The sequence below is a fragment of the Lupinus angustifolius genome, unplaced genomic scaffold (assembly GCF_001865875.1).
Source record: "Lupinus angustifolius cultivar Tanjil unplaced genomic scaffold, LupAngTanjil_v1.0 Scaffold_45_19, whole genome shotgun sequence".
Classification (NCBI taxonomy): Eukaryota; Viridiplantae; Streptophyta; class Magnoliopsida; order Fabales; family Fabaceae; genus Lupinus; species Lupinus angustifolius.
The window spans coordinates 160,040-180,730 of record NW_017721771.1 but is presented as its reverse complement, the minus strand read 5'-3'; the positions used below and the strand labels follow the sequence as shown (position 1 = coordinate 180,730).

Below are 20,691 nucleotides of genomic sequence, written 5' to 3'. Positions count from 1 at the left end.
CATTTATAAAAAGATTCTAAAAATAATAAATATTAAATTAATAAAGAAATAAAATTTGACAATCAATTTCATTAAAATGGAAATAAATTAAATAAAATGGAATTAGTAATAGTAATATGTTTTAAATTTTTAACTTGTGTTTTAGATAATGTAGGAAAGTTAAGAATGATGACGTTTTTTTTCGGTTTATAAACAAATATTTCTGAGAATGGTGGTTAAGAATAATATATAGTTGTATTTCATATTTGTTTGAAGTTGTAAAATATATTTTTGGGTATAAAATTTTATTGGGGAAACATATTATCATGTTTCAATGCTTTCTTATTCCCAATAAATACCTTGCAAATGTTTCATTCTCACATATAAAATTGTAACTTTCTAGTTGTATCCATGTTTGATTCTAAGATTTTTATTTATTTGGATTTATATACTATATATCATATATGTAATGTCAACCTCAGTGTGATGAATGGATAATACTTGATTATTATTTATGTTAGTAATGTTATCTATTTTGTCAATTCTACTATGTATTACATAAGTAACACATTTTCTATATTAAATAACTACTTACTAGATAGTAATCAAATAATAATATTTTGCAAGTATTATTCAGCGTAAATTTATTGTCTTAGTATATCACATCCAAAAATGTTAATCTTATTTTCTTAAAGATATAACTATAACGATAAATAAAATAATATCTACACTACTTATAAAGGGAAAACCTAAAATAACCATCCACCATGGTGTAATTTGTGGTTCTCCCTATTTTGCTCTTACTATTTTCTAATTTTTACAACAAAAGTTATATATAACCTAATGTTTCTCTCTACCTAATATATGTTTATATTATTTGGTTAATTATTTTTTATTCTTACATTATGACTATCAGTCTTTAATGTAGAACATTATACCAATCAAATAAATTTAACTGTAGATTACAAATATTTAACACAAAATATTATGTTTGACATTTATGACATACAAACTATACATTATAAATGATAGGAAAGCGGATTGACAGACACGATAGTGGATATTTATACGCTAGTTTTTATAAAAATGGAATTTTTGATATTTATACTTTAATAATATATACCATAAATAAATATGGTTTCAATTTATTTCCATTAAAGTCAACAAAAGTTCCTAAGAAATATAAATGTCAATTAAACATATATATTTTAATATATCTAAGAATGACATTTCTAATAATAGTATTTGTGTGAATATGATTCTCAAGATTATAAATCTATATCCTCAAACAAACTCACAACGTTAAGAGTGTAGGATGTCATTATGCTATGGAGAGATTTTTCAATTTTGACTTAGATGCATATTTGGCCTCCCATCTTTTGTGATTTTATTTTTGTTTAATTGCACCTTTAATCTGCTGCATCTTTTGTGATTATGTGATCTTATTCCTCTATCTTATTTTTTAATTTGTGCATTAATATTGTTAGTCCATTTATCTATCTTCTACCACTAAGTCTTAGTACCAGCTTATATAAATATTGGATTTTGGATTGACTTATTAATGTTAAGGATTTAATATGTATTTATTGATATTGTAATTGTTTTTATGTTGTTGACACATTTTTTACTATTTATATGTTAATTATCATTGACTTTCAAACAAAATTAATATAAATATTTGATAGGTGATAAACAATGAATATAAAAAACTTTACACTTATATAATGTATAGATAATAATCTCTAATGTTAAATGCCTTATTGTATATGGTTGGTTTGTCTGCCCATCATTTTAAGGAATTTCTATGACTGAAGATACACATAGGCACTAATGAGTAATGATTGATAAAATGAAAAGTTGAATGACTAAATATAAAATAATAATAAAGAATTAAAATTGCACTATTACACAATGATGAGGGGCCAAATGTGCAAATAAGTCTAAAATATTATAGATGTTAAAATAAAAAACCGTACCTTAATAATTGGAAGACAGCGTAATTTCCATAACACTTTTATTAGTTTTAGTGAAATTATATAAACAATTCATCATTTTTTATATTTATATAAATTATTATTAATCAATTTATATATACATTATATTTACTATCCACATTAAGAAGATGAGTATAATCTTTAAAAAAAATGGTGATAACTATAATTACGTTAAACTCCAATGATGTTGATATAATTTACTTTAGTTAATTATATATTAGGTGTGATAATTTGACCATTTTTAAATTTGCATATAAAATTTGATTATGAAATTGTTCTTCTCTTTTGTGTATTAAACAATATCCTTGTAAAATTATTAATGCATTTTATAATGAACTAAAATTAATAAAGATGCATTAAGTCTTATACTATTTGGAAATGACTCCATAGTAAATCATGTTTCTTATTTATGACCATTGTCATTAATAAATATATTTGTTTGTAAAATAAACGATAGTTCACAAGTACTGAAAAAGTCAAAGTCAATATCAACATACTTTATTTTATGCCTAACACTTAAATTAGTTATTGATAACAATATAATACTAGAAACAAGAAATGATTTCAAAAGAGTAATACATGTATCATCATTTTGTTATCACTATTTTAAGACTTATTGGAGATGACTAAAGATAAAATAGACAATTAGAGATTAAATAAAAAATTGGTATTGTATATAAACAAATGATAATATTGTAAATAATATCATGATGATGTATTTCATTCTAAAAATACAAAACCTTTGAGCTTATCTTATTATTCAAATATTCATTATCTTTTATAATTAATATTCAGTATGTTTTCACAGTGTTTAAGAGAATAATAATAGAGAGAAAAATAACTTATTGTTTTGTTGGTATTACTAAGGATATTCCTCAATATTTTGGTAAAGAACTAATTTTCCTTTCCGAGTACGTATCTGTTTCTTTTAACAATTGTCACTATTAGGAATCGAACAATTGACATTTTTTAATCATTATGAGATCTATTGAGACTTTATACCATTAATCCAACATCTTGTTAAAGATGAATTTCACTTTTTCCTTAGTACTCAGAAATAATCATTATGTTTAACAAAATAATATGTGTCAAAGTGTCAAACTTATCTTGTCGTCCTTTTTTAGATTAGTTCATCACAATGTTTTAAAAATTATAACAATATATTGCTTAATAGTTGAAAGATAGAGAAAGTGATTTCTTAATTAAATTCAATATGTAAATTTATAAAATAAATATGTAATAAAAATATATATAAAAACTCCACGTTGTTCGGCTGAGCAAAACAATCCCCTTCCTTGAACTGAGAATTCTTGTTTCTTAGAGTTCTCAATCTGACCAATATCATAATAATATTCACATCAATACTCAGAATAAGAGAGCAAAATATGGCATTTTTGTTGAACAAATCAACTCTCGCTTCTCATTTTCGATCTCACTACAAGGTATTCTTAATTTTTCTCACTCCGATCATTTGATAATTTCATATATCGATTTTATCTTCTCTCTATGATTCTTTTTATTTTATTTTATAAAACAGAGCTCGGAAGATTCAATTTATCTCTCGCGCCGTGCATTCCACGTTGAACCTGGGACCCGTGAAAAAGCTGTAAGCGTTTAACTTGTACATTTTTTTTTAATTTCTTCATTGATTTAATTAATTTGGTACTTCTAGGTCACCTATTTCAAGTTATAGTTAGTTAACACTTATAATTTCGGGAAAAATAATAATTTTAAGAATCGGTTTTTTAAATAGACACAATACTTTATCCATGGATCTTTGTTTTCAATTTTAGTTTTAAGACCATTTGAGTTTTTTTGGCGTTCTTCTTAAAGTTGATCAATAGAAATGATTTGTTTAGAGATGACTATTTGTGTGCCTGTTGGGGGACCATCCCCACCTCCCCTATATATGTGTAGTATTTTTTTAATAGAAAGGGCAACCCAGTGCACGAGGCTCCCACTTGGTAGGGTCAAGAGAGAGTAGATGTATGTAGTCTTACCCTACAAGCAGTTATTTCCACGATTTGAACATGTAACCTCATGGTCATTAAGCAACAATCTTACAGTTATGTCAAGCTTACCCTCTTAATAAATTTATTAGATACATACACATTTTTATATATCCTGCCTGGCCCTCCGGTGTTTTCTGGATTTGTCTATGGTTATATAAAGTACCCATATGATTATGAATATACCCAGTGCAAGTCACTATGTGTGGCAACAGAGTGAGTGATGTTTGTGAAATATCGTTTATCTTGGCTGTAGAGTGTGACCCTCACATTGTCCCATCCTAGTTGGGTGTCCATATATTTTAACAGTTTGGAGAGTATGCCACTAAGAAGTTCTAGAAAGATGGTGTGTATCGTGGCTATAATGTAAGATTTGTTATTAGGATGTGGTTGAAAGGTAGTTTGACTCTAAAAATTTATGAGTTCAGTTTCTGATCCTATCTTGAATAATTTTTTGTTTGCCTTCAGTACTGAAATGAATAGGTAGAGAATTTGGAAATCATTATAATGTAACATGAATATGCAGAACATTAATCAAGACACATAATCTCTGATTACATTTATATCCCTTACGATACATTATTTTTGTGAACAACTCTTTGGTTTGCTTGTACATTTAACTGTACTACATCAATTATTTGCAGCTCTTGGCAGAAGATTCAGCTCTGAAGCCATTCAAATCATATAAGAAGAGTGTGAAACAACTAAAAAGAATTGGGGATGTTCTAACAATTGTGGTTGTAGCAGGTACAGTCTTTTATCACTGGTTTTGATGAAATGTGTGAGGGTGATAGGGTTAGGCCAGAGCCAAAGCCTAATATTGAAAATGTATATAGAAGGGGAAATAGGAAAGTTGTTAAAAGATTCCAAAAATACCCCTAGTAGTTAGTTGTTAGTTAGGCTATAAATAAAGAGCTAGTTTTAGAGAAGTTTAGTTTTTGGAAGTATTGAGTAGGAGGGGATTTGATTCAGGGAATCAATCTTGTAGTGTGTAATTGATTCAGGGAATCAATTAGGGTTCTTCATTGTTTTCTTTTAATCTTGCAATCAATAAAGAGGTATTAGTATCCGGAATTCAATTGATTCCGGATCGATTTTGTTCAGATCTTCTTCTTCTTTTGTGCATTCTTTTACCGGTGTTATCACTGGTATCAGAGCACCGATTCCAGTGCCCTGAAAACCGCTGCTGTTTCGCCGAAAATTCATGAAAACTCGAAGTATGTCGCGTTCCGGAGAGAATTGGGAACAAGAAAAGGAAGAGATGAGAATGAGATTGGAATTGGCAGAATCGTTGGTGAAGAAGCATGAGGAACAAATGACGGAAATGACCGCGAAAATGGACCGATATGTGTTAAGTGCGGAAGCCGAACACGGCGGCGACGCCGCGAGTTCTGTGAATGAAGGAATACGTCGCGATGGTGGCGAGAGAACAGACCGAGAACGGTTAACGCACGAGGCGCGAAACATAGACGCGGGAAGACGAGTTCAGGGAAGGTGATTTCCGTGAAGACATTCACGACGAAAATGACATCTCCCATGGCAATGGAGCTCGACGCAGAAGGGAGCTTCAAACAGAAGGGGAGTTCCGTGAGGGAGTCTTCAACGGAAATGAATTCCGTGGAGGAGTTCATGCTGGACAAGGTGGAGTTCGGCAGCAAAAATGAATTCCGCCGTCGAGAGCGCGCCGGAATTGATAATCGCCCCGGCGAACAGAACAGAGTTGATTTCCGAGGGGTGCGCGCAATGAATTTGATTTCCAACCTGAGGTACATGAAGAGAATGAACACCGAGGGAGAAACTATTTCCGAGAGGGCACTCACGGAGGGGGAGAGTTTAGGCGGGAAACATGGAGGAAATTAGAAATTCCAATCTTCTCCGGTGACGACGCGTATGGATGGACTCACCGACTAGAGAGGTATTTCCAGTTGAAGGAACTTACCGAGGGGGAGAAAATGCAGGCCACGGTTATGACACTTGAAGGGAAGGCATTGAGTTGGTACCATTGGTGGGAAAAGTGCAACCCGAGGCCGAACTGGGACGGATTCAAGATCGCAGTGGTTCGAAGATTCCAGCCGTCGATGATTCAGAATCCGTTTGAGCAGTTACTCGCCCTCAAACAAACCGGTTCTGTGGAAGAATTTGTAGAGGAATTTGAGAAGTATGTTGGAGCCTTGAGAACCATTGATCCTGAATTTACAAGGGGCATATTTCTGAATGGGTTGAAGGAAGAGCTTCGAGCTGAGGTAAGATTGTATGAATTACATTCTTTATCTGATATTATACAGAAAGTGCTATTGATTGAACAAAAGAATGTAACCTTGAGTAAGAAGGGCTCGTTTGTGTATACAAGCCGAAATGGGGAAGGTCAACGTAGCATCCCCTACACTAAAACAGTTACGGTTGAACCAAAGGCAACATGGGAGAAGAAGGATGACATCCGTGGGGGCAGCAACACCGTGGGGTCTTTAGGGCCAAATCACATAACGGAGAGTGTAAGGCCAAAAGGAGGGGAGTTCAAGCAACTAACAAGCGCGGAATTACGGGAGAAGCGAGACAAAGGTTTATGTTTCCGGTGTGATGAACCTTACACTAAGGATCATCGTTGTAAAAACCGACAATTTCGAATGATCATTTTGGAGAATGAGGAGGAAGAAGGTGTTAATGAGATAGATATGGGGGAGGAATTGGAAAGGGTCAAGTCGTCACAACTATCCATGTATTCCCTAACCGAACTCACATCTGACAAGTCGTGGAAGGTAGAAGGGGTTCTAAAGGGGAGTCCGGTAGTGATAATGATAGATTGTGGTGCTACTCGCAATTTCATCTCACCCAAATTGGTGGACAGGTTACGGTTGAAGGTGACAGAGACCCAAGCTTATATGGTGGAGGTGGGAGATGGACACATGATCCAGTGTAAAGGAAAATGTGCACAACTTCAGCTGTATATGCAACAGCTAGAAGTGATTCAAGACTTCTACCTATTCGGGTTGAAGGGAGTGGACTTAGTTTTGGGATTGGAAGGGTTAGCCAGTCTGGGAGAAGTAAAGATTGACTTTGGAAGGATGGAATTAACTCTCAAGAAAGGGGGCTCTGTAATCACCATCATCGGGGATCCTACCTTGACTTGGACCGAACTTGCTTATGGTACCATCATGCAAGTGTTGCTAAAAGAGGGGGAACCGTCAGCTGCTATACAGAACAAGTTCCTTGAGTTTCCACTTGAGGACAAGTTAATTCTTCTAGGGGAGGGTATTGATAGGGTTAGGCCAGAGCCAAAGCCTAATATTGAAAATGTATATAGAAGGGGAAATAGGAAAGTTGTTAAAAGATTCCAAAAATACCCCTAGTAGTTAGTTGTTAGTTAGGCTATAAATAAAGAGCTAGTTTTAGAGAAGTTTAGTTTTTGGAAGTATTGAGTAGGAGGGGATTTGATTCAGGGAATCAATCTTGTAGTGTGTAATTGATTCAGGGAATCAATTAGGGTTCTTCATTGTTTTCTTTTAATCTTGCAATCAATAAAGAGGTATTAGTATCCGGAATTCAATTGATTCCGGATCGATTTTGTTCAGATCTTCTTCTTCTTTTGTGCATTCTTTTACCGGTGTTATCAGAGGGTTTAGGATTTTCTTGATTTGTGAGAGGAGTTGAATGATGTGTAATTTACTTCTGACTGTCAACATGCACATTGCCATTATTTTCTGATTTCTGTAAAATCACTTGTTATTGTGTTGGCTTGTTCTATGTTTGTTTATGAGCCTGGCTTTTTTATCAAAGTTAACTTGCTGATGAAAACTGATAAAGAAGTCTGAGATGTGAAGTCTAATACTTGCTGATCATCTCACTGGGCCTCTCATGGTTTGTCGTGCAATGTAATTTTAGTTTCATTTCAAATTCATTGACCTTACTCTCATTCTTATGGCATTATAAATACCAAACTTATTCTTGTTCTCTTACGTCTTAATAAACTAACTTTGATAAGCATAATATTCTTTTGTAATATGTTTATTAAAAGTTCTAATGCTATTTATAAATAGTGAATATTTAATGTTACATGGTTTTTGGATAAAGGGGGAGGGGGTGTCTGCTAAAGTAAACAACTTTTCTGATTGAAATTGGTTTGTTTTAGGTTGAATGTATGGATATCTTAATTGGAAATGATCTGAGCCAGACTAGGGGTTTGGCAAGTCCCTAGTAATTTGGAACTATATCGTGTGCATACATGTGTCTTTTTTTATTTAGTTCAATAGGTCATTTTACTTATTGACTATATTCTGTGCATACATGTGTCCTTTTTTCTCTATTCATCATTTCCTCAAACCTTAGCATCTGTAACATTAACCAATGTGGTTACTTGTATAAGTCCTGTTGTAGTATGAAACTATGGAGCCCCTGTCTGTCTTTGAAGGTCCTCTCCTTTAAGCACCACTGACAAAATACCCTCGTATTTGCTGGTAGTTGAGATGTTTCAAATGTTTTATAATTTTTTAGCTTCTTAATATTTTGAATTTTGATGTTGCTGTACATTCATCATTCATGATCATCTTTCCTGTCCTTGAACTCATGAATGGATAGTTCTATATTTGCTTTAATGTTCTGCATTATCTATGTATAACTGAGCATACATAGCTCACGTTTTTTTGAAACATTAATACAAGTAAATACAAGTTTATATGTTTATTTCAATGTCAACCATTTCCCTTCCTACCCACATTTTCCTGAATAGGAAATGCCTCATATTACCTAGTTATCACCATAACGGGGTTTAAATCCGAGGAAATGTGTTAATTTAGATTGGATTCAATTTGCACGACTTAGATTATGTTTCACAATGCCATCCTTAATTCATCTTTCTTGTACTTTACATCTTTTCATTATTCTTGTTGATAGAATAAAGTTGAGAAAGAAACCTCCAATCACGAAGGTGTATGTGAGACACCAGCAAGGCCATAACTGAAAATAACTACCTTTCCAAAAGGTAGTTAGTTAAGAAAACTATAAATAGAAAGCTAAGGAGTTGTTAAACTCACTTTTTGGGAAATTGTTTATTAGTGTAACTGATTTCAGGGAAATCAGTGATTGAAGTTCATTATTTGTATCCTTCTTCTTCTCATTGTAACACTTTCTCTGATATTCAAATAAAATAGGGATCTAGGGTTTCCTGATCCTTGAGGTATCTTCAAATTCTATTGTTTTTCTTCTTCTTAATCTGTACCAGTTTAACACTTGTATGTTTGTATGATATTTCAGGATGCTGTTACGAAATATATGTCAAAGCAGCTACAAGAGAAGAAGCTCGTAAACAATAGCACTCTAGAAGGCTCATAAAATAAAAACTTCTAAAAGTGCAGAATAAAGTGAACATTGGGATGCTAGTTTTCTGTTAAATTTTGTTTTTATGGCAATAATTTGGACTTAATAGTTAGCCATGTTAAAATAAGCAGAGAAGCATGTGAACCCAAATTGCTTTTGCATCAGTAGTTTTTTCATCCTTCAACATGTACGCTTTGTGATGATGCCAATTGATTGGCATATTATAAATTCTTGGCTTTCAGAAAAATAGTTATAACTAATTCAACCATCAAATGTGTCTGCAATTTAGGAGTGGGAGTAGTTGTTGATGATTTGAGTTATTTAATGCAATTCTATCTTTGCTTGAAATGATGTGAACCAATGATCATATTGATATGGTGAATTTATACTTATTGATGTTCTGTTAATAGTAATTGTAATCACATTCGACATTCTTTTTCAAGAGGGTGAGACTTATTGCAATGGTAAGATTATTACTTAGGAAATCAGTTGAGAAGTTGTGTCGTTAATACCTGAAGGTTAGACTTCAGGTAGGATGGGAAGTTGTCCTAACCACCCTTTTCTAATTCTCAACTGTCAAAATCTCTAAACCTTGTGTTTATGCATATGGACATATGGCCAATTATTTATGTTCTCGAATACATGGATTTTGTCTGAATAACAGCACTGAGGACTTGGTTGATAAGAATTACAAGTGCTCTCCTTGGAATGATGTAAAAACCACTGATTATAGGGATTTAAGAACATAATTTAAGAATAGAGTAGAAAAACTCAGGGTACATAGTGAGACCAAAACTTGAAGAGTGAATAAAGATGGTATAAACATTTATATGATAGATAGATTAAACATGCTCCTTACTGTTGTGGATATACTTTCTCGATCAGATTATACAGAAACAACAGTTAAAAACAAAGTTTCACAAAATTCCATAACAAGGTGGAGTACTCATATAGCTACAACCTATAGGGTGTAATAAGTTTCAATCTAAATATTAGGTGACTATAAAACTGCATTATAATTTAGCTCCTTTTCACAATTAAACAGAGGGGAAGTACTTGTTTAGATTGAAAGGTAATGAATAAAACTCCTCACTTCTTGTATCTCCCTTGAAGGATTTGTACTTGTCCCACCAATGTTTTCCTCTATCTTTTCTGGCTTCTTTCTTATGCAGTGTGTTGTCCAGGAAATATGCCACCACGCCCGCGACAAATGGTTTTGATTGGAACGGAACGTTGACTATATCGTTGAACTGCCAGAGACATAAAAATGTCAGCACAGGTAAACTCAACAAAGTAAGAATCAGTCTCTAGTTATGCATAATACTATGTACATATTATCCATACCCATCTTGCGCCTGTATGAACTGGTCCAAAACCATTAATCGCCGTGTACTCGTTGAAGTACTGTGGCACGGACAAACCCAGGAAAAGAGAGAAGCCTAGTATGAATTTTGTTCTAAAACTGTTAAGGTTGCAGAACTGAAGAAAACTAAGACCTCCGGCACCTACAAATGATATACGAAAGCGGAGCATTACATTACATGGTGTTTTCTTTTATGTATAAAAAATCAAGTCTGAATATGTCGAAGAGTAGATGCTATTATGCTAAGCTTAAACATACCAACATAAGCGAAGAACAAGCAGTACAGAGCAGCAACAATGGGAGGTGGGATGGAAGCGAAAACTGCTCCGAATTTTCCTACATGATAAAGGTAAATTAAGTATTAGAGGGAAGAAAATGTACGTGGATTACCCAAACTAAATACCTAAATTACAAACATCTATTCACAGTTCAGCAACAAATAAAATAGGGATCTAGGGTTTCCTGATCCTTGAGGTATCTTCAAATTCTATTGTTTTTCTTCTTCTTAATCTGTACCAGTTTAACACTTGTATGTTTGTATGATATTTCAGGATGCTGTTACGAAATATATGTCAAAGCAGCTACAAGAGAAGAAGCTCGTAAACAATAGCACTCTAGAAGGCTCATAAAATAAAAACTTCTAAAAGTGCAGAATAAAGTGAACATTGGGATGCTAGTTTTCTGTTAAATTTTGTTTTTATGGCAATAATTTGGACTTAATAGTTAGCCATGTTAAAATAAGCAGAGAAGCATGTGAACCCAAATTGCTTTTGCATCAGTAGTTTTTTCATCCTTCAACATGTACGCTTTGTGATGATGCCAATTGATTGGCATATTATAAATTCTTGGCTTTCAGAAAAATAGTTATAACTAATTCAACCATCAAATGTGTCTGCAATTTAGGAGTGGGAGTAGTTGTTGATGATTTGAGTTATTTAATGCAATTCTATCTTTGCTTGAAATGATGTGAACCAATGATCATATTGATATGGTGAATTTATACTTATTGATGTTCTGTTAATAGTAATTGTAATCACATTCGACATTCTTTTTCAAGAGGGTGAGACTTATTGCAATGGTAAGATTATTACTTAGGAAATCAGTTGAGAAGTTGTGTCGTTAATACCTGAAGGTTAGACTTCAGGTAGGATGGGAAGTTGTCCTAACCACCCTTTTCTAATTCTCAACTGTCAAAATCTCTAAACCTTGTGTTTATGCATATGGACATATGGCCAATTATTTATGTTCTCGAATACATGGATTTTGTCTGAATAACAGCACTGAGGACTTGGTTGATAAGAATTACAAGTGCTCTCCTTGGAATGATGTAAAAACCACTGATTATAGGGATTTAAGAACATAATTTAAGAATAGAGTAGAAAAACTCAGGGTACATAGTGAGACCAAAACTTGAAGAGTGAATAAAGATGGTATAAACATTTATATGATAGATAGATTAAACATGCTCCTTACTGTTGTGGATATACTTTCTCGATCAGATTATACAGAAACAACAGTTAAAAACAAAGTTTCACAAAATTCCATAACAAGGTGGAGTACTCATATAGCTACAACCTATAGGGTGTAATAAGTTTCAATCTAAATATTAGGTGACTATAAAACTGCATTATAATTTAGCTCCTTTTCACAATTAAACAGAGGGGAAGTACTTGTTTAGATTGAAAGGTAATGAATAAAACTCCTCACTTCTTGTATCTCCCTTGAAGGATTTGTACTTGTCCCACCAATGTTTTCCTCTATCTTTTCTGGCTTCTTTCTTATGCAGTGTGTTGTCCAGGAAATATGCCACCACGCCCGCGACAAATGGTTTTGATTGGAACGGAACGTTGACTATATCGTTGAACTGCCAGAGACATAAAAATGTCAGCACAGGTAAACTCAACAAAGTAAGAATCAGTCTCTAGTTATGCATAATACTATGTACATATTATCCATACCCATCTTGCGCCTGTATGAACTGGTCCAAAACCATTAATCGCCGTGTACTCGTTGAAGTACTGTGGCACGGACAAACCCAGGAAAAGAGAGAAGCCTAGTATGAATTTTGTTCTAAAACTGTTAAGGTTGCAGAACTGAAGAAAACTAAGACCTCCGGCACCTACAAATGATATACGAAAGCGGAGCATTACATTACATGGTGTTTTCTTTTATGTATAAAAAATCAAGTCTGAATATGTCGAAGAGTAGATGCTATTATGCTAAGCTTAAACATACCAACATAAGCGAAGAACAAGCAGTACAGAGCAGCAACAATGGGAGGTGGGATGGAAGCGAAAACTGCTCCGAATTTTCCTACATGATAAAGGTAAATTAAGTATTAGAGGGAAGAAAATGTACGTGGATTACCCAAACTAAATACCTAAATTACAAACATCTATTCACAGTTCAGCAACACACCAAGAATTGAAAAGAAAATCATAAACCCAGCAGATATTTGCACAACTCTTCTACTGCCAACACGGGTCAAAGCCAAGAGACCTGCATTTTCTCTGTTAGAAAAAAAACTTCCATTATCAGCAAGGAAGTTGTGTTTCCTCTTATCCAAATAAGAGAATACAAAAAGAACAAATTCAGTCGTACACAGACACAGAGGACGCATTGACAGTTCCGAACAATCCTGATAACAAAATGCCAACTCCCTGAAAGCATATATATAAGATGCACTATCACAAGAGTTGTAAGTTCTGATTAATTTTCTCGGTGAACAATCATCATTATAATCAACCGATCGTGACTCTTTCACTTTAAGTATTGGATGCTTTAAAATTGAAGTTCTGATTAACTTTTTAATGGATATCAAAAGAGTTCTAAGTTCTGATTAATTTTGTTATAGAAATTTAAATATTGATGTATTGGCCATATTTATACCTGCCAACCGATACCCCGACTGAGAATAGAGGGCGGTAATGGTGTCGCACTTGCATACCTATATACAGCAATAAAAGCTCCGCTGGACTGCTTGTAATAAAAAATGCAAGTAAATAACTTAACTATAGAGCATAATAAATGTAAAGTAGCAACCTTAAAAACTAATTCTAAGCTAATACACAAGTATACATGCCAAATAATCCCAACAATGTCTTCATGTACGTGGTAAAACTATAATGCACATTAAACACATACCATCCCCGGTTATAGAGTGTAACAGAACAATTGTTGCACAAGGAAGATTACCAAATAACCAACACATAAAAATTCTTATTCCAACTTAAGAAAAAGGAAAGATCTGAAGAAAAAAGTTACCTCTACAAGAGCAACAAAAGCTGTCATCATCATTGCAAAGGCTTCACCCGCATCAAATGAAGGCGCTCCCCATTGAAAGGGATATGGAACACTAATCCTGAAACTCAGTCCAAGACGAATTCTTTCCATTAAGTTTCAACTCACAAGTAAGCCTAGATACTATTCCCATAAAATACAAAAACAACAACTGTAGGCTGCATTTGAATCTAACATGCAAAAGATCAATTATGTCCATACACAACGGCTTAAATAGTAATAAGTAATTATCACAAGATTAAAGACACACATGACATATATCCACTTCCAAGAGTCATCTTAAAGGGACCTCCTTAGCCACAAAAAATGACTCTCAGCACTAAAAAAAACTACATTGAAAGAAAATAATAAAGATATATCTGGAAAGGGAGAAAACTGTAGAATGAATATAATTCAGACACAGAATTTAAGTTTACCAAGTTTTAAAATCAGTCCTTAAAAAATTCTTAATCGAATTTTTCTGATACCAAGTACCAACTGCCTGAGGACTAAACGGATTGTTTGGCAAGAGCATGAGTGGCCTATAAGTTATAAGCTAGTTGACTAGCTTATTTAACCAAAAATAAGCTATTAGAGGTAATTGGTAAATGAGTCTATTTGAATAAACTACCAGCTTAAAATCTCGTATTTGATAAGCAAGTAGAGATAGGTATAGCTTGTAAGGCAGGGCTGCAGGGGTTGTACTATTTTTTCCCCTTTTGCCTTATTCTAATGTTATACCTCCTAGTCACCCCCTCTCGCTTTCAGTTATCTTATCAGATGTAAGCGAGCTTATAAGTTAGTTGGGGCAAACAAAGCTAGTCGCAAAATCAAGCCATCCCTATACCCCAATGACAATCCTCACAGAACACTATCAATGACTGTGATATTGGGATGGGAAACGGCTTAACCTGACCACCCTCTAGTCCAAAATGGTAAAAATGCTTGTCACATTAACACAACATTTGTCACTTTAGCACTAAATTATCATACATGTAACGGATGATGATGGTAGGGAACAAATTAGAAACTTCTAAACTATCACAATTATTTATACACAATGCAAAAAAATAGGGATCAAAACAGTAACTAAACTGTTTTATAATAGAATATGGATTTCACACAACTAGTGAACTAACCAAGGAGCAGCATCTATAAGTCCAGCACGATCAGTGCGGCAGGACACTTTTGTTTTAGGTGCAGCATTATTATAAGCCCCTCCAACTGTGAGTATATGAGCATATATCCATACAATTGCAACGGTGAAGATAACAGCAAAACGATCGAAGATATGTTTTCCCGAATGTAGCACATGGGGTACATACTGCATGACAACCACTAACCCTTAAAAAACTCAGATCTAATATGGAAACCATCATTTCATAAAAGCATAGATATGAAAGAGAACTAAATGAACTGAAATCATAATGCTGAGATTTAGACATTAGGCATATGACACTTAAAGGAACTCTACCTGTGAAACAAATACTAGCAGTATAAGTTCTGGTAGTCCAATCTCTACACATTTAGCAACCTTCAAATGGAAAACATTCGATGTTGAAATTTCATTCAATTAATTTTAAAAATGAATAACGTCGACATGTAACACGAGACTTACCCCTGGAAAACCTAACTCATACAGCCCAAAACCAACAAGAGATACCAAAGGAACTGCTGAAAGTGGGCTTAGAAACCTGAAAGCAAAGAGATTAACCTTACACCACATGGGAGTATTGTACAATCGCAAGAATATTCACTTCTTTTACCCGTGTAATTTATAGAGCGACTTAATCCAAATCCAATTGTGAAAATCACTGAACCATATCGATAAAATATGTACTTTAAAGATCAATTCAGCCTGGTGGAACAATAGAAAATGAGCATTTGCATGTCAAAGATATTCTTAAATCTAGCCCAGTGTATGGTTTAATGATTTCCAAAACATACATAAGGATAGAGAAAGCATAGTGTAACTTCTTATTAATAAAATGAAACCAACCTTGCAACATTGCGCCAGAGGCCACTAAAGCCTAGTACTATTTGAAGAGTTGAAGCAACAATAAGGGCACCCTGTATTGCCCGCATTATCCTCTTGAATTTCTGATTATGTAAATCCAAAAAACAGGAACAAAGTGATCAAGCATGTAGTATTTCTAATGTCTTACTTATTATAATTTATGATGCATTTTAAACTGGCGCCCTACTATTTCCTATGGAGTAACGCGCTGTTAGTTTCTGTTGACAAATAGCATAACAATAGATGTAAAATATTCTCACAAATCATATGGTGGTTACTATTTTGGTTAAATTTCATTTCATTGCAATGTAAAGTAATATAGAAAATATATCAACCATTTGTTCTAATCACTAAACCTCTTTAGGATCTAGTTCATCACTGAATCGACCAGCAAGAATAATTGAGATTGTGGTTGGAACAAAGGTATAAGACCCTCCAATTACTGCAGGTAGTCGAGTTCCGAACAGTGTTTGTAGCAATGTGTTAATACCAGCTACAAAAAGAAGTGTTTGGATAACTTTTGCCTTCTCTTCCTGCAAAGAAATAGAATATTATTTTCTTATAAGTTTATAGCAAGGTGTCTAATATAACTCCAGTTATATGGTTGGATCTTTGATAATACTCTGCATTAAATTTAAAAGATGCTACTTTAATTATATTTAATCCATTATTACTTACATTGCCACCTCCCATTTGGGGAACAAGAGCAGTGGGAATGAGCACAGTTGTGCCAAGCATCACAAGAAAATGTTGAAAACCCAGAAGTATAGCTTCAGCTGTATCGGAATGTGCCGAAATTTCCCATCAAATTAACAAGAAAAACAAGAAAAACAAACTAAATTTCAATGGAAAGGGCAGGTAAGCTGTTCTTAATTTTTTTAAAAGTAAACTACTTGGAAACTAGAATGATGAAACTTAAATAGCTCTTTACTTGCGAGATTACAATTGCGTACATCTACTTCCTCGGACCACACTAGGTCGTGCCTAGTGCACCGCCCATTTTACTTAAAATTCTTTAAAGGTGATAGAAGTTCTTGACTGCATGTGTGGCCCCCGACAATTGTATAAAATGCCCAAAATTCAAAAAATCTGACCAACATAGATCTGATCAATCAATGCAATCTCAAACTATTTTTTATATCTAGTCTAGTTGATGATGTATAATTTTGTGGTTAATCATGTGCATTGATTGTTTAGTGGGTACATTTGTCATCAAATAATTAACCCATTAAGTCATTAACCAATTACATGAATTAATAAGGTCCAAAAATTGAATAAAATTAGTATAGGAATGATAATTTTCTTTTATTTTAAATTGTTAGTCAGTGAAATATTTAAACAAAGTTGCAGAAGGGGCCAAATTTGGAAGTAGTAATTAAATAGTTTGTTACCAAATCTGTACCTTAAAATAACTGTGTAGAAACATGAGTGTAGAATTCCAATACAGAAAAGGGAACAATCAATAATTAAATGGGACTTCAATCACATAGGAAGTAAAAATACTTGTTTGAGTATTTATACGGCATAAAAGTATTTGTTTTGAGAAGAAAAAAACATGATGCATGAGCATTACTCATGAATTAAACACCCAAATATTTTGATTTTGCTACCCATTTCCCTCAATATTACAAAGTAGAGTACTGAATTAATCATTATATATTTAGTTTTTCAACTTTACTTGGCCTAATAGTTAGCAAAAGTGCAAAACTCCTTTATTTTTGTTTGATAAAGTAATGTTGTAAAATCTTGGAAGCCAAAAGAAATAATTTATTTTTGCCCTCTTAAATTGGCTGAAAATCCCAAACAATTTTTTTTAATATTTATTTATTTATTAATTATAGAAAGGCAGTGTTGAATCTAAGATAAGGATACCAACACACCCCACTGGATATTCTCATGTATTGTACTAGACCATAAGTTAAAGGATGAATTCCTGAGAACAACAATTATCGGGAGGAGAGTCATACACCTGAAGGGATTAGTTCTCCTCGATACCAAAAAAAGAAAGAATCTAAGATAAGGGTAACACACTCACGCCAAGGAGGAGGACTGGTAATGCAGTAATAAATGTTAGGTAACTGATCCTTTGGAGGGTGTGGCTGAGGCTCATCTGCCTTTGGTGCTGGAGCTCCACCTCCTGCCATTGTTTTCTTTTGTCCTTCTCTTTAACCCTGAACAATAACAAAATTGCAAGAATCAACAAATCTAGAAACCAAAATCTGAGACCAACATGGATCCAAAAACCCACAAAGGAAAAAGATCCAGAAGTGTATAGAAGAAGATGGAGGAGCTACCTACAATGGGAGAAAACAAAGAAATGTGTTTACTTGGCTTGTTTGGCTAATAATAAGAGCAGAAAAGGATAGTGCAACTAGATACTGTAACTAGTAAAGTGAAAAGTAATGGTTTACAATAATTGCGCAGTTTAATAAGAAAGTAATAATGAGAAGTGAAAAGCACTTTTTTTAAGGTTGTTTTCAACAAGCAAAATCAAGTGAGGGACTATAAAGTCAGGAACAAACTCAGGTGCCCCCACCAAGCAAGAAGACGTTGGTCTACTGATATAAAATTTTACACATATCATCATATAGCTATGCCAAAAAGTCAAATGTTTGATTAATATAAGTCATATTTATTAGGAGAAACATGAGTAAATTACTCGTGAGGAATACTCTTAGTTATATCGAAAAAAATTCAGGTGCCCCATTCAAAATCACCAACCGAAAAGTAATTAAAAGTTCAATGAAAAGAGAAGAGAAAGAGAACCCTGTTGTTGTTGTGGATAAAAACAGACTCTAATGCTAGGAGGAGAAACGATAAAGGTGTACACAGAAATGAGCAGAAAATGAATGATTCTCTCTCTGCTTTGGCTAGCTACCAGAGAGTAAAGTCATTTTCTTTCTCTCTCCTAGAAGGAACTTCTTTCTCCTCTCCGACAAGGATATATTGTCCTTAAGCACGTTCGCAAGCCCATTCCAAGTTACTTAACTACAAAAATTAAATATTAATAACTTTTTTATTTTTGTTTTATTTTGATTGGTTTGTAACACGAAATATACTTCTCCTCCGCACTCTCACAGCCTAATTAACTATTCAACAAATTTTGTTCACATTTAGTGTTTTTGTTGTTGTATGCTTTTTCAGCTGTGAAATGTTTGTAAGCACTATCCTTCTCATACACGATTAACAGTTATAATACGTAAGTATATACTTGTCTTTACTTTTCCTTTAATCTAAGATATATTGATATCTTCATTCGTTACCTATTTTAAAAAGGGGCCCCACTTAGAGAAACCTTATTTAAATAAAATACATGTCTGTTCCCAAAATCTAAATTGTGTTCACCGGAGAAGATTAAGCCCATGAAACGAGTGAATGTGAAGTATATACCAACTCATTATATTAAATAATACATAAAATTACTATATTGATTCTCTAAGTTATTTTTTAATTTCAATTCCGATTCAAGTCTTATAGGTTTTCAATATCGAAGAGATGAATATATTTTTTTCAATATTCATTGTTAAAGAGTACACTTAAGTGACTATTAAACTAAATGTGAGTTACCAACGAGGTGTTGGTTCAAGTGGTATATATTTGATTTCTCTTAAGTAAGATCTCATGTTTGGGTCTTGTGGATGAAAAAAGAAAAACTGAGTCTCTCACATTTGGATCCTATGTTGCATTGACTATGATGCTCTCTAATACTACATCAAAATCTAAATTCATAACTAGTCAATATCAACTCCAACCAACGACATGTTTAGCTTTACATTAATTGCCACAGTCAATGACTTATTTAGAGATGTTGGTTTAGTTGGAGCTCATTCTCAATCATCTCTCATTCTCTCTAGCCTCATAAGAAAGTTAGAGGTGAGGAGGAAGACAGAAAAAAAAATCCAATAAGTGTATTCTAAGAAACCAAGTAACATATCTGATTTATTTGTTAATTCTAAGAATATTGATTTGGAGAATTTATTTGAACTTGTTGATTATAATTTTGCTTTAATTGAAAAATAAATCGATCTGCTAAGCTTCCAATTTCCTATAATATATTAGTGTCTTTAGTTATCGATTGTTGGAATCACTTAATTTTAGTGATTATTGTAGATACTTCCATGCCTCAATGTGTTTTTGTGTGACTAATCGCTGCTAATGCAAATTTCCTTGATGATTAGGAGGAACGAAAAAGGAAATTGAGAATAAGTTGCAAATCTTGAATGCGAAGACTTTTCAACCCATTCCTAAATGAAGGAAAATACTATGCATTGCATGATATAAAGAATGAAGCTTGAATCTGATATATAATATTAGTATTAGAATTAACAAATATGAGTTATTCTAAAATTATGTCTAGGTGATGCTTGTGACTAGTTGTGGAAATAAACCGAGATGAGTGAGAGTAGAAGATATTAGAAGAGGATGGAGATAGTGTTGGTGCATTCCCTACAGGAAATAATATTTCTCTTAATATTTGTTCAAGATGTCATGTTTATTGGGTTATAATTTCTAATAATATTATGAAAAATTACATTTATTGTGTTTTCACTAATTGTTTAAATATGGTAAAAATTGTTATTTTGGTCCATCAACTTAATTTAATCTCTCAATTTAGTTTTTACTTTTTTTTATCACTAGTCCCTCAAATTTTACACTCTAATAATAGTCTTTCTGTCAATTAGTTAGTAACACAATCAATTTTGGCCTTAAGACGACATCGTTTTGGGTCTTCTTCTTCAT

At 33.3% G+C, this 20,691-nt stretch overlaps 3 protein-coding genes across 6 annotated transcripts; 1 reads left to right on the top strand and 2 right to left on the bottom strand.

Annotated features, from left to right (window-relative positions):
* The first annotated feature begins 3,231 nt into the window (after positions 1 to 3,231).
* Positions 3,232 to 9,638, top strand: LOC109338820 (succinate dehydrogenase subunit 7B, mitochondrial-like). Of its 3 annotated transcripts, XM_019576148.1 has the most exons (5): positions 3,232 to 3,270; positions 3,350 to 3,415; positions 3,511 to 3,579; positions 4,627 to 4,729; positions 9,230 to 9,638. In XM_019576148.1, exons 2-5 carry the CDS (start codon positions 3,359 to 3,361, stop codon positions 9,286 to 9,288), a joined length of 288 nt encoding a protein of 95 aa, XP_019431693.1. In that variant the 5' UTR covers positions 3,232 to 3,270; positions 3,350 to 3,358; the 3' UTR covers positions 9,289 to 9,638. The 3 variants fall into 3 exon arrangements, with proteins under 3 accessions (XP_019431693.1, XP_019431692.1, XP_019431694.1); XM_019576147.1 differs by lacking the exon at positions 3,232 to 3,270 and having other exon boundaries at positions 3,277 to 3,415; XM_019576149.1 differs by lacking the exons at positions 3,232 to 3,270; positions 9,230 to 9,638 and adding an exon at positions 7,597 to 7,892 and having other exon boundaries at positions 3,277 to 3,415; positions 4,627 to 4,769.
* A 494-nt stretch (positions 9,639 to 10,132) lies between these two features.
* LOC109338821 (nucleobase-ascorbate transporter 6-like) lies at positions 10,133 to 11,016 on the bottom strand (the record flags this gene model as incomplete). Its single annotated transcript, XM_019576150.1, has 3 exons — positions 10,133 to 10,542; positions 10,637 to 10,797; positions 10,914 to 11,016. Coding segments are annotated over 3 exons (477 nt in total), but the record flags the coding sequence as incomplete, so codon positions are not given.
* A 1,091-nt stretch (positions 11,017 to 12,107) lies between these two features.
* LOC109338815 (nucleobase-ascorbate transporter 6) lies at positions 12,108 to 18,823 on the bottom strand. 2 transcript variants are annotated; one of them, XM_019576137.1, is made up of 15 exons: positions 18,718 to 18,823; positions 17,987 to 18,122; positions 16,630 to 16,727; positions 16,308 to 16,484; positions 15,934 to 16,034; positions 15,553 to 15,628; positions 15,409 to 15,468; positions 15,074 to 15,258; positions 13,920 to 14,016; positions 13,545 to 13,631; positions 13,257 to 13,315; positions 13,074 to 13,165; positions 12,891 to 12,968; positions 12,614 to 12,774; positions 12,108 to 12,519 (listed from the first exon to the last, which is right to left on the bottom strand). In XM_019576137.1, exons 2-15 carry the CDS (start codon positions 18,093 to 18,095, stop codon positions 12,307 to 12,309), a joined length of 1,593 nt encoding a protein of 530 aa, XP_019431682.1. In that variant the 5' UTR covers positions 18,096 to 18,122; positions 18,718 to 18,823; the 3' UTR covers positions 12,108 to 12,306. The 2 variants fall into 2 exon arrangements, with proteins under 2 accessions (XP_019431682.1, XP_019431681.1); XM_019576136.1 differs by lacking the exon at positions 18,718 to 18,823 and adding an exon at positions 18,246 to 18,463.
* Between the last annotated feature and the right edge of the window lie 1,868 nt (positions 18,824 to 20,691).

Coding starts and splice junctions, on each gene's coding strand:
- LOC109338820 (XM_019576148.1), top strand. CDS start 3,359: ATGGCATTTTTGTTGAACAAATCAACTCTCGCTTCTCATTTTCGATCT. Junction 3,416..3,510: donor ATTTTCGATCTCACTACAAG/GTATTCTTAATT, acceptor TTTATAAAACAG/AGCTCGGAAGATTCAATTTA. Junction 3,580..4,626: donor CTGGGACCCGTGAAAAAGCT/GTAAGCGTTTAA, acceptor AATTATTTGCAG/CTCTTGGCAGAAGATTCAGC.
- LOC109338815 (XM_019576137.1), bottom strand. CDS start 18,095: ATGGCAGGAGGTGGAGCTCCAGCACCAAAGGCAGATGAGCCTCAGCCA. Junction 16,485..16,629: donor CCCAAATGGGAGGTGGCAAT/GTAAGTAATAAT, acceptor ATTTCTTTGCAG/GAAGAGAAGGCAAAAGTTAT. Junction 12,969..13,073: donor GATTTTCTTTTCAATTCTTG/GTGTGTTGCTGA, acceptor TTTATCATGTAG/GAAAATTCGGAGCAGTTTTC.